The 13,337-nt window shown below is 34.5% G+C and overlaps 1 protein-coding gene across 1 annotated transcript; it reads left to right on the top strand.

Annotated features, from left to right (window-relative positions):
- The first annotated feature begins 238 nt into the window (after positions 1 to 238).
- On the top strand, positions 239 to 7,753 carry LOC107955951 (pleiotropic drug resistance protein 1). The gene is made up of 24 exons (XM_041097225.1): positions 239 to 663; positions 908 to 1,028; positions 1,628 to 1,716; positions 1,794 to 1,878; positions 1,965 to 2,124; positions 2,202 to 2,278; positions 2,367 to 2,420; positions 2,505 to 2,595; positions 2,686 to 2,987; positions 3,073 to 3,354; positions 3,453 to 3,769; positions 3,893 to 4,053; positions 4,135 to 4,238; positions 4,321 to 4,477; positions 4,562 to 4,684; positions 4,765 to 4,925; positions 5,044 to 5,376; positions 5,617 to 5,907; positions 6,001 to 6,084; positions 6,166 to 6,299; positions 6,410 to 6,637; positions 6,729 to 6,900; positions 6,985 to 7,239; positions 7,330 to 7,753. Exons 1-24 carry the CDS (start codon positions 326 to 328, stop codon positions 7,597 to 7,599), a joined length of 4,389 nt encoding a protein of 1,462 aa, XP_040953159.1. The 5' UTR covers positions 239 to 325; the 3' UTR covers positions 7,600 to 7,753.
- The last annotated feature ends 5,584 nt before the right edge of the window (positions 7,754 to 13,337 follow it).

Raw genomic sequence — 13,337 nt, 5'->3', positions numbered from 1 at the left:
TGTTAGTGCGGGTGACGGAATACAAGTTTAAGTACCGATAATTAGATAGTTTTAAAATTACATTTTAACAGTTAAAAGAAAAGGAAAAACAAAAAATATTCCATAATTCAATCCATGCGAAAGAAAGAACCTGGAAAATTTTGAAGTTTGACATTTGAAAGAGCCGCCAGCAGCCATGCGTTGTAGTCGCCCGTAATCCTTATATATATGCCAAACATCAAACTCTCCCTTTAACTTCATACCAGAAATAAATCCCTAAATATAATTATTATTCATTCGTTTTTTATTCTTTGATTTCGAGCTCCGAGAGATATTGTTTTGGGTAATGGAGGGGGGTGATATTTATAAAGCGAGTACTAGTTTAAGGAGAAGTATACGGTCTGGTAGTTCTTCGATATGGAGAAACAATGGCATCGAAGTTTTCTCAAGATCTTCTCGAGATGAAGATGATGAAGAAGCTTTAAAGTGGGCTGCACTTGAGAAACTACCCACCGTAGCTCGTTTAAGGAAAGGTATATTGGCAAGCTCTGAAGGTGGTGCCAATGAAATCGATGTTTTCGATATTGGATGGCAAGAGAGGAAGGCTTTGCTTGAGAGGTTGGTCAAAGTTGCTGAGGAAGATAATGAGAAGTTCTTACTCAAGCTCAAGAATCGTATCCAAAGGTATGAAATTAGGGTTTTTTTATGGAATAGATTGTTAAAATTGTATACTCACGCCCACTCATTTAAACTATCACGTAGGTATATAATGAACATTCTATGGAAATAAAATAGGATAAAAATGTGTATTCCATTAGTTTAGTTGATTAAATGGTGATTAAAAAATATCCAATACATATGTTTACAATGTCAAATTTACATTCAACTAAACATGATCATGCCAATGTTTTGCAATGGAATTCCTCAGGGTTGGCATCGAAGTTCCCACTATTGAAGTCAGATTCCAACATCTAAATATTGATGCTCAAGCTTACGTAGGAAGTAATGCTTTGCCTACAATTATTAATTTCGTCACTAACATATTTGAGGTAGGTTCCAACTTGGATGGAAAATAGTCATTTACATTTTTTGATAAGTTTGGAATTCAAGGTTTTGGAAAAAAATTATATTTGGTTTTTTAGTTTCGAATTTTTTGTTTGGATATACAATAAAAATTTATATTTGGATTTAAGAAAATTCGAGCTCAATTTAGAATTTTAAAATTCATTTCAAAATTTGAAAATCTAATTTTTATAATAAAAAAAAGATTTTTTCTCGTGTTCTAAACACAAGGTATTAAGTATTGTATATCCTAATACTATCGGTGGTGTGTTTTGGTGTGCCATTTCGATTTTTTTTTACATATAAATAGTCTATTTTTAATTTCTTAATAGATTACATATTATTTATATATATGCAAATATATCTAAAATACATGTATATAATATAAATTTTATAATTATTAATTAGATTCAATGAATTAATTTAATAATTATATTTTAATTTTAAAAGTAATTATAAAAACATTAAAAGTTAATTTTAAAATAATAAAATATTGCTACAAGCAAATATTGATCAAAAGTAGCTCAAACACATTACCTTAATTAATGTCTGTTTCCTGACATTTCAATTTGTATTGTGATTAAAGAGCTTATTGGTTGAGATGGGAATTCTTTCTAGTAGAAAGAAAAAGCTGACAATCCTCAAAGACGTCAGTGGAATCATTAAACCTGGCAGGTAACATGAAGATTTAATTTTTACTATTAAATTTAAATTTTGGGTATCATGAAATTAATCAAGTTTTATTGCTTCAGGATGACATTGCTTTTGGGTCCTCCAAGTTCTGGGAAAACCACTCTCTTGTTGGCTTTAGCTGGAAAGCTTGATACTGCTCTCAAGGTGCTCTACAAAAGTTCACTTTGGTTCAATGCATTGGATGTTGTCTTTGATTTTATTTCTAATTATCAAGTAAAATTCTCTTTCAGTGTTCTGGGACAGTAACATACAATGGGCATGAGATGAATGAGTTTGTGCCCCAAAGAACAGCTGCCTATATCAGTCAATATGATCTTCATATAGGAGAAATGACAGTGAGGGAAACTTTGGCCTTTTCTGCAAGATGCCAAGGGGTTGGAGATCGTTATGGTTAGTTTTGTTTGATTTATTATTTGACATTTTTTATACTACAAAGCATGAAATTTTATTGTTTTGGATGTTTACAGATATGTTGGCAGAATTGTCAAGAAGAGAGAAACAAGCAAATATTAAACCTGATCCCGATATTGATGTCTTCATGAAGGTAAGAAGTAATGAATATTATTTTTATGTTTCAATTGTAGAAAGAATTAAACTTGTGTTGTTGATTCATTTCACCTTTAAAATATTAGGCAGCAGCAACTGAAGGTCAGGAAGTAAATGTTATCACAGATTACATTCTAAAGGTAATGTTAGAGGAATCTAAAAGATATCCAAGAACTAAGATAAATATATATACTTATTGAACTCCTTTGGCATGAAATTTTTAGGTTTTAGGACTGGAAGTATGTGCAGACACTATGGTAGGAGATGAAATGTTAAGGGGTATATCTGGTGGACAAAAGAAGCGTGTCACAACAGGTAATTGATAAAATCAATTAAACCATTGATTACATTACCAAAGTAGGCTCAATTTTTTATCATGAAATCCATTTCTGTCAATGCAATTAGGTGAAATGCTGGTTGGGCCAGCAAAAGCACTGTTTATGGATGAGATATCTACTGGTCTGGACAGCTCTACAACTTTCCAGATTGTAAACTCCCTCAAGCAAACTGTTCATATCCTTAATGGAACTGCAGTCATTTCTCTTCTTCAACCAGCTCCAGAGGCTTATGACCTTTTCGATGACATTATTCTCCTTTCCGATGGTCGGATAGTATATCAGGGTCCTCGTGAACACGTTCTGAGTTTTTTCGAATCTATGGGCTTCAGATGTCCTGAAAGAAAAGGCGTTGCGGACTTCTTGCAAGAAGTATGTCTCGACATTGGTTTTCTTTCTTTCTTTTATTCGGACAAAGTTCATCTTCTATCACATTACCTGACTTTCTTCATTGTAGGTTACGTCAAGGAAAGATCAAATGCAATATTGGGCACGTAGAGACCAACCTTACAGGTTTGTCACGGCCGATGAGTTTGCTGAGGCATTCCAATCTTTCCATGTTGGATTGCAACTTGAAGATGAACTTCGAACTCCATTTGAGAAAGCAAAGAGTCACCCCGCTGCTTTGACAACCAAAAAATATGGTGTTGGAAAGTGGGAGTTGCTGAAAGCTAACATCTTAAGGGAGTTTCTGTTGATGAAGAGAAATTCTTTTGTCTACATCTTCATATGTATGCAAGTGAGTGCTAAGGACAATTAATTCTAGCACTGTAAATGTTATGGTTTATATTACATGACAACGACTAACTTCCTTTTTGTTTTTTCTTTCTGTACTAGCTTACATTTATGGCAATAGTTAGTATGACTCTCTTTTTTAGGACTGAGATGAACCGAGATTCAATTGCTGACGGAGGAATCTATATGGGGGCAATTTTTTTTGGCGTGACCATGATCATGTTTAATGGAATGCCTGAGATTTCTATGACCGTTGCTAAGCTTCCTGTCTTTTTCAAGCAAAGAGACCTCTTATTCTTTCCTGCATGGGCATATGCTTTACCAAGATGGATACTCAAGATTCCAATCACATTTATAGAAGTTGCTATATGGGTATTTCTTACCTATTATGTCATCGGATTTGATCCGAATGTTGAAAGGTAAACAAATGAAACGGCAATAAAAAGTTTCAAATGAAACCTTAAGTAGTAGTGTACATATTTATATAGTAGCTTATTAAATCTTGATCCAAAATTGATGTGTAAGCAACTTGTCTAATGCAGGCTATTCAGGCAATACTTCATACTCCTTCTCGTTAACCAGATGTCTTCGGGGTTGTTTCGCTTCATCGCAGCATCTGCTAGAAACATGATTATTGCTAATACTTTTGGCTCATTTGCTTTGCTCATACTTTTTGCATTAAGTGGCTTTATCTTGGCAAAAGGTATGATAAGTCTTAGACAAATCACTAGACATCAAACTTAACTTTTTTTCTCTAATCCATTTTCTTTTGTTAATGTCATAGATGACATAAAGAGTTGGTGGATATGGGGTTACTGGATTTCTCCTATGATGTATGGACAATCCGCATTGATGGTTAATGAGTTCCGTGGGCACCAGTGGAGTCATGTAAGACTTTAAATTTGCAATGTTTATAGTTTTGCTTTGATCTCAGAACAATCATCTGATTATAGCTTCTTTTGTATTGAAGTCTCTTCCGGGTTCAACAGAACCAGCAGGAATCGAAGTTTTGAAGTCCAGGGATTTCTTCCAAGAACCAAAATGGTATTGGATAGGAGCAGGAGGATTGATTGGTTTCGTAATATTGTTGAACTTTTGTTTCACTGTGGCTCTTACCTATCTAAAACGTGAGTATAGCTTTGTTTATTTAAAACTTATTCCTCTTCATAAAGGAGAGCTAATCTTTTACATTTTATCAAATAATTATGCAGCATTTGGGAGTTCAAGGACCGTAATATCAGAACAAACGGAAAGCAATGAACAAACCAATGGAGTTGGTGGAAGCATTCAGTTAACAAACAATGAAAGCAGCTCAAATCGTGTAACTAACTTAGGTGTTATAGCTCGCCTATATTTCTTATAGGGTTTTTGTTTACATGGCATTATTTAGAATACTAATCCATTTGATATGCAGAGATTCAAGAGGAGGCTCAAAGAAGCATCTCATCGAAGTCCTCGTCTGTGACAGAGGCAACTGTCGGGGACATTGCTATCAAGAAAAGGGGAATGGTTCTTCCATTTGAGCCACATTCCATCACATTTGATAACGTTGTTTATTCTGTTGATATGCCACAGGTAACTTAAGGTTCCATGTATAAATTCCATATATGTTCAACGGTTGGATTATTTTCTGTTTGTTGTTAATGTGGTCCACAGATATAAAATTTTGTTCGATTCATTTGGAACATTTCAGGAAATGAAACAACAAGGTATTACTGAAGATAGATTGGTGCTACTGAAGGGTGTTAGTGGTGCTTTCAGACCAGGCGTTCTTACAGCTTTAATGGGTGTTAGTGGTGCGGGTAAAACCACTCTTATGGATGTGCTTGCTGGTAGAAAAACAGGTGGTTATATAGATGGGAACATCACAGTTTCAGGTTTCCAGAAGAAACAAGAAACATTTGCTCGAATATCTGGATACTGTGAACAAAATGATATTCACTCTCCTCATGTCACCGTGTACGAGTCTTTGCTGTATTCTGCTTGGCTTCGATTATCTGCTGACGTTAAAGCTGAAGCTAGAAAGGTTGGCGTTCATGAAACTTTAAGCTATTTCATGTCTCTAAATCTTCTTTGACCTATGTTTAGAGGTTTTTACTAAGATAATCCAATAAACACAATTCGATCTCAAACTCCAACGACTTATTGAAGTCAAGAAGTTTTTAGTTTTGACACCCCTTCATTGCCTACTGACAGAGTCCCACAAAATAACCCATTTTTCCAAATGATCATTTTGGTATGGCTTAAGTTAATACTTTTGTTTCAGATGTTCATAGAGGAAGTCATGGAACTCGTGGAATTGAATTCGTTGAGGCAAGCACTGGTTGGTTTACCCGGTGTAAATGGCTTATCAACTGAGCAACGAAAAAGGCTTACGATTGCAGTAGAGCTTGTAGCAAACCCTTCGATCATTTTCATGGATGAGCCAACTTCAGGGCTTGATGCGAGAGCTGCAGCAATTGTTATGAGAACAGTTAGGAACACAGTAGACACTGGAAGAACAGTTGTGTGTACCATCCATCAACCAAGTATTGACATATTTGAAGCATTTGATGAGGTAAGGAACTTGAAATTCAATTCAAAAAGAATTTATTGTGCTTTTGTTGGTTCTTTGTATGAGTTTATATCTAAATAGAACATGGAATTGCAGTTATTCCTTATGAAGCGAGGAGGAGAGGAAATATATGTCGGGCCATTAGGACACCATTCTAAACATCTTATTAAGTATTTTGAGGTAAGATGAAATGAAGGACCTTAAATTGCATGGTTTAATATAATTTATTCATCTAACACTATAGTGTTCACCTTTCTATAGGGAATTCAAGGAGTTAGCAAAATTAAAGAAGGATACAATCCAGCGACTTGGATGTTAGAAGTTACCACAACAGCACAAGAATTAGCTTTAGGTGTTGATTTCGCCGATATCTACAAAAACTCAGATCTACACAGGTAATGAAAAGATACTCATACTTGACCTTGCAACAAAAATTTGATTCAGCACGAGATCGACATCTGAGATAGCTAACTCAAATTTGATACTAATGTATATCATTGTTCAGGAGAAACAAAGCTCTTATTGAAGATTTAAGCAAGCCTGCTGCTGGTTCAAAGGAACTCTATTTTCCAACTCAGTACTCTCAGTCATTCTTGATTCAGTGTGCAGCTTGCTTATGGAAGCAACACTGGTCATATTGGCGCAACCCGCCATATACCGCTGTTCGATTTCTTTTTACAACTGTAATAGCATTGATGTTTGGGACAATGTTCTGGGACCTTGGCTCGAAAATGTAAGCTACAAGTCAAAACCACAAAATTAGATGTTTCAATGTTGGTTTCGATCAACTTGATATATCTAACTGTCACATTGTGGAATTACAGGAATAAAGGACAAGCTCTGACCAATGCTATGGGTTCAATGTATGCTGCTGTTCTTTTCCTTGGTATCCAAAATGCTTCATCTGTGCAGCCTGTTGTTGCTGTTGAAAGAACGGTCTTTTATCGAGAAAGAGCTGCTGGAATGTATTCTGCCATGCCATATGCCATTTCGCAGGTAAATTTCCGTAATTTGGAAAACTTGTAAAAGTTTCGAAACAGTTAAGAAAGTTACACAAACTTCAATTTTTGTAAATTGCAGGTTATTATCGAGATACCTTACATTTTTATTCAAGCTGCTACGTATGGCGTTATAGTCTATGCTATGATTGGATTCGAATGGACTGCTGCAAAGTTCTTTTGGTATCTCTTCTTCATGTACTTTACCTTATTGTACTTCACCTTCTATGGCATGATGGCTGTTTCTGTTACGCCAAACCACCACATTGCATCGATTGTTTCTGCTGCATTCTACGGATTATGGAACGTCTTTTCAGGGTTCATCATCCCACGACCGGTAAGCTTTTTTTTTTCTTTTCATCATGTGATTCTCCAATTTTCAAGTTCATATAGATTTTTGAAAAGTTTAACTTATTGAATTTTGCAGAGCATGCCTGTATGGTGGCGATGGTACTATTGGGTTTGTCCAGTAGCATGGACCTTGTACGGATTGTCTGTTTCACAATTTGGAGACGTGGAATCACCCCTTGAAGATGGAGACTTTGTTGGTCAAACAGTGGAACAATATTTGAGAAGTCGATATGGTTTCAGACATGAATTCCTGGGAGTTGTCGCTGCCGTAATTCTTGGATTCACTGTTTTGTTTGCATCCATCTTTACTGTGTCCATTAAGGTCTTTAATTTCCAAAGACGTTAGAATTTATGGTTTCCATCTCTGTAATGTTTAAGGTCGTGTTTTTATTCATCATATATTAAATCTATGCCATTTTAATTTTAACATACAAATTCTTTCATTGTATCTGAAGATTTTGTTGTAATACAATATATTAAATAAATGTAAGTGTTTTTCATTGCAGTCCCTGAAAAAAGGATTTTTAGCATATTCAAATCACCCTCTCTTAAAAATTAGCTTTACCTCAATCAAAAGCGGATTGCAAAAATAACTATCCCAACAAAAGGATTCACCCAGCCAAGAGCTCACCCAACTTGGAAGCCATCTGACTACAATCAAATCCCAATGAAACCTACCCAAGGCAAATTCATGTCAAATCCTGTTACGTCCAAGGTCTCCATCAACAACACTTCAAACTGAATAAAACCAAGTCCAAACCTTTCAATCATGTCTGGTCATGTAGTACTCCACACTCGATCCGATTGTTGGGTCTGAATGAAAAATACCACATTTATTACCAAAACAATTAGGATTAACTTTTCTTTTAAACTCAACTCAAACATCAAGCATTTGTCATATTAAACAAACAATTTAATTCAAAATAGACAAGTTCAACATTCATGCTGACACCATTTTTTTGTAAAATGGGGTCGACTTTAATTTTGAAAATGAAAATGAACACGGGAGTTGTCACCAATCTTTTTTAATAAGGTGTGATTGGATCACCTCGTAATTGATCGTTTTAATAAATAGTTTGATTTATCAAAAAATTTTTTTTGGTCTACAAAAATCCAGAAAAAACGGGTTCAGGAGTCGGTTACGCACGAGGAAGGATTAACACCCTCGATGCGCCCAAAATTGGTACCTAGTTGATTAATTAGTGTCTTAGTGTCGAAGATTGAAACTTTGAAGAGTTTTAAAAGTACGATCTTTAAAAAAAAACTCGAATAACATGGATTGAAATTTAAGATTCTCTTATTCTGAAGGAATATCACATCCAGCACGTTAGGACACGATACTTTAAACCATCGAAACCAAGATCACCTTATGGTTTCAAAAACCCATACTTTGAAGTTTTAAGGGGATATTTGGCTATTTGGTCAAACGAGAAATCGAAACCCAGCACGTTAGGGCACGCTTTCTCGAATTTTCAAATGCAAAATATTGCCTTTATTATTTTTTTAGAAAAATCCTCATATCGAGAAAATAACATGTCACATCCAATGCGTTAGGACACAACGTATCGAATTCCCGATATGAAAATACATGCCGAAAAATTTACTTATTTGAAAGACATTCAATTATCTCGATTTTAGAAAATACTATATTCCGTAAGTCAGAACACGATCTTTAATTACCGAGAACATTTAAAAACTTTTGTTTGAAAAGATTCATGTATTTGGATTTATCGAGGAAAATCGAAACCCTGTAAGTTAGGGTACAATTTTCTCGAATCGCCAATACACAAAATATTGCCTTATTTGAAATTTTTATTTTTTGCATGTTTGGGTAAAAAATGTAATGTTTGAAATAATGCGTGAACAAAGGGGTTGTGTTGATGGGGGTGACAATTTATAATATGGTGAAATAATTTTCGAACAACATGATATACGAATGAATTACCATAGCATGGAAATACGAGTAAACGAAATAATACACATAATAATAATACGAAAACAAATAAACTAATTACAACGTACATAATGATAATAATCACATCACATGCAACATTTTAACATATCAATATTAATAGTCCAAGCAAACGAAACGAAATAATAAAGAACAATTTTACGTAGGTAGTAGTATAAGACAAATAACTTATGAGATTAACTAGAAATGTATGGCAAAATGTCTCAAACAAGCAATATAAAACTTTAAAATGAAAAAAAATACTAAGATAGTTTAAAATAATTTAAAACAGTATTCTTTATTTTTATTAAAATTATATATTTATATATATATATAAATTCTAAGAGACAATATTTACATATAGTAGTTTAAACAAATAATATAATAAAAAAATTAAGTAAATATTAGGCAAAACATTTAAAATAAATAATATATGTAAAACTTAAAATAAATAATAATAATAGAAGAGCTCCTTTTTAAAAATAAAAAAATTAATTTTTAAAGAAAAAGAAAATAAAATAATTACATGGAATAAGGATTAAATTGAAATCGGATTAGAACTCGCGGTCTAAATTGCAAATAAATAAAAGGGGTGACTCGGGACTAAAACAAAATGTGCTGAAGGAGCAAGGGACTTCCAGGGAAACATTCCCCAATCCTAAAACGCAGCGCTTCAGCGAGGATTAAAATGAAATCAGCATAAAATTTATGGGCCAAAATGAAAGAAACAAAATGGTCAGATTGCACTTCACTATAAAAGCGAAGGGGCTGAACGCGCAAATAGCCCCTCCAGGCGCAACACGAGGATCCTAGCCGCATTTGGGTCAGGTCTCGGATCGGCTCCTGGGTTTTATGCCAAAGGGCGCCGTTTTGGCCTCTGATGCAAAGGTCCAAAACGACGCCGTTTTTATCCCTTATAAATACTAAAAAAAATATATCACAAAAAACATTTTACCCCTTTCATTTTTTTCAGAAAACAGAGAGAACTCTAGTCTCTCTCTCTCGGGGCCTCCATTCCTACATCGGGCCATAGGATTTCGGCCATGGCCACCGCCGCAGTGCCGCCGTGGACGGTGGCCGGCGATGCGCAAAGGGCGATTTTTAAGCCTCCGTTTCAAATCCCTTCAAAGGCCAAACTTTCTTGGCCCGAAGGCCGAGAGAAAAGGACCCCCAAACCCACCTTTCAGGGCCGATTTCAACGACGAAGAGATCTCCGACGACGCGACCGATGGACGTTTCAGGTAAGTTTTCCTTATTTTTTCTTTTTATTTTCGGAGATAAAATAAAATAATAATAATAAACCTAGATCTAAAACGTAGAGAAAAATAAAATCACATTCGAATCAAAGTTCAAACTTTTGTATCTTTTTTATTTCAGAATCCGGGGAAAAAACAAATGGTTTCTGTACAGCCCAATTTTTGCCCGGGCCCAATACCCAAAACAGAAACCCACACCCAAATAAAACTAAAACAGCCCAATAGGCCCAAAATCCAAGCCCAAGCACCCAAACCCCTAAATCAGGCCCAAGAAGATTAGTCAAACTAGGGTTTCAGCTTTTCTGAAACCTTAGTGCCACCGCCGTCACATCACCAGCGCAAATGGCGCACCTAGCCACTGCCACTGCCGCCTGCAGCACCAACTCCACTGCTCAACCCCTGCAAAATAAAAACCAAACACGCAAAGCAGAGGCAAAAACAGTGCAAAATAGTAGAAAAAATAGATAAAAATGTATTGTAAATTGGCTATAAAAGCCTGGATCTCAGCCTTGTAATCGACTTCCTCCTTTTTTACGAATATTGGAGAAAATAAAAACAGAAAAAATATTCAAGGTGTTTTTTTTCAACATTTATTTATTTATTTTTATCTTTTTTTACGGGCACATAAGAAAGGGAAATACAAAAAAAAATTCAACAGAGAGAAAACAAAATTTATTTCAAAGGTGATTTTGGGTTTCTTTATTATTCTGCTTCTTGTTTTTTTTTCTACTTATTTACTTTTATTTTACTTTATTTTTGAGTGCTTCTTGTGTTTCGAAACATATATATACCTATATTTGTCTCTCTTTTTTTTACAAAAATAGTATACATAAACATATACGAAATATGCAAAAAAAAAATTACCTTTGAATTTTTCGGCCACCGCATAAGGCGGCCGACGCGGCGGCGGAGCGGCAATGACGGCGGTCCCATCACCGGTTTCTAGAGAAAGCCCAGAGAGAAAACAGAGAATAAGAGAAAGGGGGGCTCGTTTTTTTTAAAACAAAGTTTCAATTTTTTTTGAATTTTTTTTGTATTTATAAAACTCCAAAACGACGCCGTTTTGGGCAGCTTTCTCAGGCACCAAGACGACGTCGTTTTAACCTGGATCGGACCGACCCGACCCGAACCGCCTAGGATCTGTGTGTTTCTGGACAAAAGGGTTATTTGCGTCCCTAGTCCTTCCGCTTTTGAGGCTGTTTACAATTGGGTCCTCTTCGTCATTTTATTCCCGATTTCTCCACTAAAATTTTGTTTTATTTTCAATTTAGCCTTTTTTGTTATTTTAGTTATTTTCTTATTAAAGTAAATAAATTTAATTTTTTTTTATTTCGTTACTATTATTACTATTATTACTATTGCTCTTTTTACTACTATTATTATTATTATTATTGATACTCTTATTTATTTATGTACTACTATTATTCGTTTATTAATGTATGATTATTTATTATTATTCTTAGTTATTATTATTATCACTATGTATTTATATATATATATATTATCCCAAGCTTCATTATATATATGTACATACACACGTTTATCTTTTTTATGTTTTACATTTCTAAAATACATGTATACATACATATTTTATAACCCACACGTATACATATATATATCTTTTGTATTTTATAATTTCGAAATACATATACACATATATTTTTAATATACATACATGTATACATTTTACATTTCATATGTTTTACATATTTTATAACTTTAAAATACATTTATACACATAATATATATTTTATAATTTTTTTTATTTCTTTCTTTTATGGTTTCGTTGTTTCGCACGGTGTTTACTCTTTATTTATTTATTTAATTATTTATGCCCATTTTTATTCAAATAGTTTATATGTTTTTTCTCCTGCATGATTAATTCGTCTTTTATCTTTTATTTACTGATATTCGCGCTATTTACACTTGTATCATCGCATTTATTATTGTCTTGTTATGCATATTAACATCATACATCAAAAGGAAAATTTTTCTAAATGAGGCAATATTTTGCATTTGAAAATTCGAGAAAGCGTGTCCTAACGTGCTGAGTTTCGATTTCTCGTTTGACCGAATAGCCAAATATCCTATTAAAATTTCAAAGTATGGGTTTTGGAACCATAAGGTGATCTTGGTTTTGAGGGTCTAAAATATTGTATCCTAACGTGCTGGATGTGATATTTTTTTTTTCAAAACAAGAGAATCCTAAATTTCAACCCATGGTATTCGAGTTTTTTAAGGATCATATTTTTAAAACTCTTCAAAGTTTTCAATGTTCGACACTAAGACACTAATTAATCAACTAGGTACCAATTTTTGGGCGTTATGAGGGTGCTAATCCTTCCTCGTACATAACCGACTCCCGAACCTGTTTTTCTGAATTTCACAAACCAAAAGCGTTGTTTTAATAAATCTAAACCGTTTATTAAAAATAACCATTTTTCGAGGTGACCTGGTCACACCTCATCAAAAAAGATTGGTGGCAACTCCCACATTCGGTTTCATTTTTCAAAACCCAAGTCGACCCCGTTTTAATAAAAAAATGGTGTCAGTAGTTTCATTTTCAGCTCTTATAGCCGAACCTAGGCTATTCGACATTATTTCCTTTTGTCTGTTTCTTTTTGTTTTTTCTTCTTTGTCTACTGCTATTGTTTGTTTTTCTTTTGTTTTCTTTTTCTTGCAGGAGGCCTGACACGCATGGAGGGCCAACGATTGGCGAGCAGCGGCGGCGGGCATGCGAGGAGGCCATGCGTAGGCTGGAGGGCAGCGGCTGCATGTGGCTAGGTTTTTTTTTCTGAAATTTTTTTTAAGTTTGTGGGTTTTGGGCTACTAGGGTTAGGTTTGGGCTTGGGTTGTTGTTTGGGCTGGGGTATTTTA

This window comes from Gossypium hirsutum, chromosome D07 (genome assembly GCF_007990345.1).
Source record: "Gossypium hirsutum isolate 1008001.06 chromosome D07, Gossypium_hirsutum_v2.1, whole genome shotgun sequence".
NCBI classification, from domain to species: Eukaryota; Viridiplantae; Streptophyta; class Magnoliopsida; order Malvales; family Malvaceae; genus Gossypium; species Gossypium hirsutum.
Note: the sequence above shows the minus strand (reverse complement) of the source record. Positions and strands in the feature narration are given on the sequence as shown.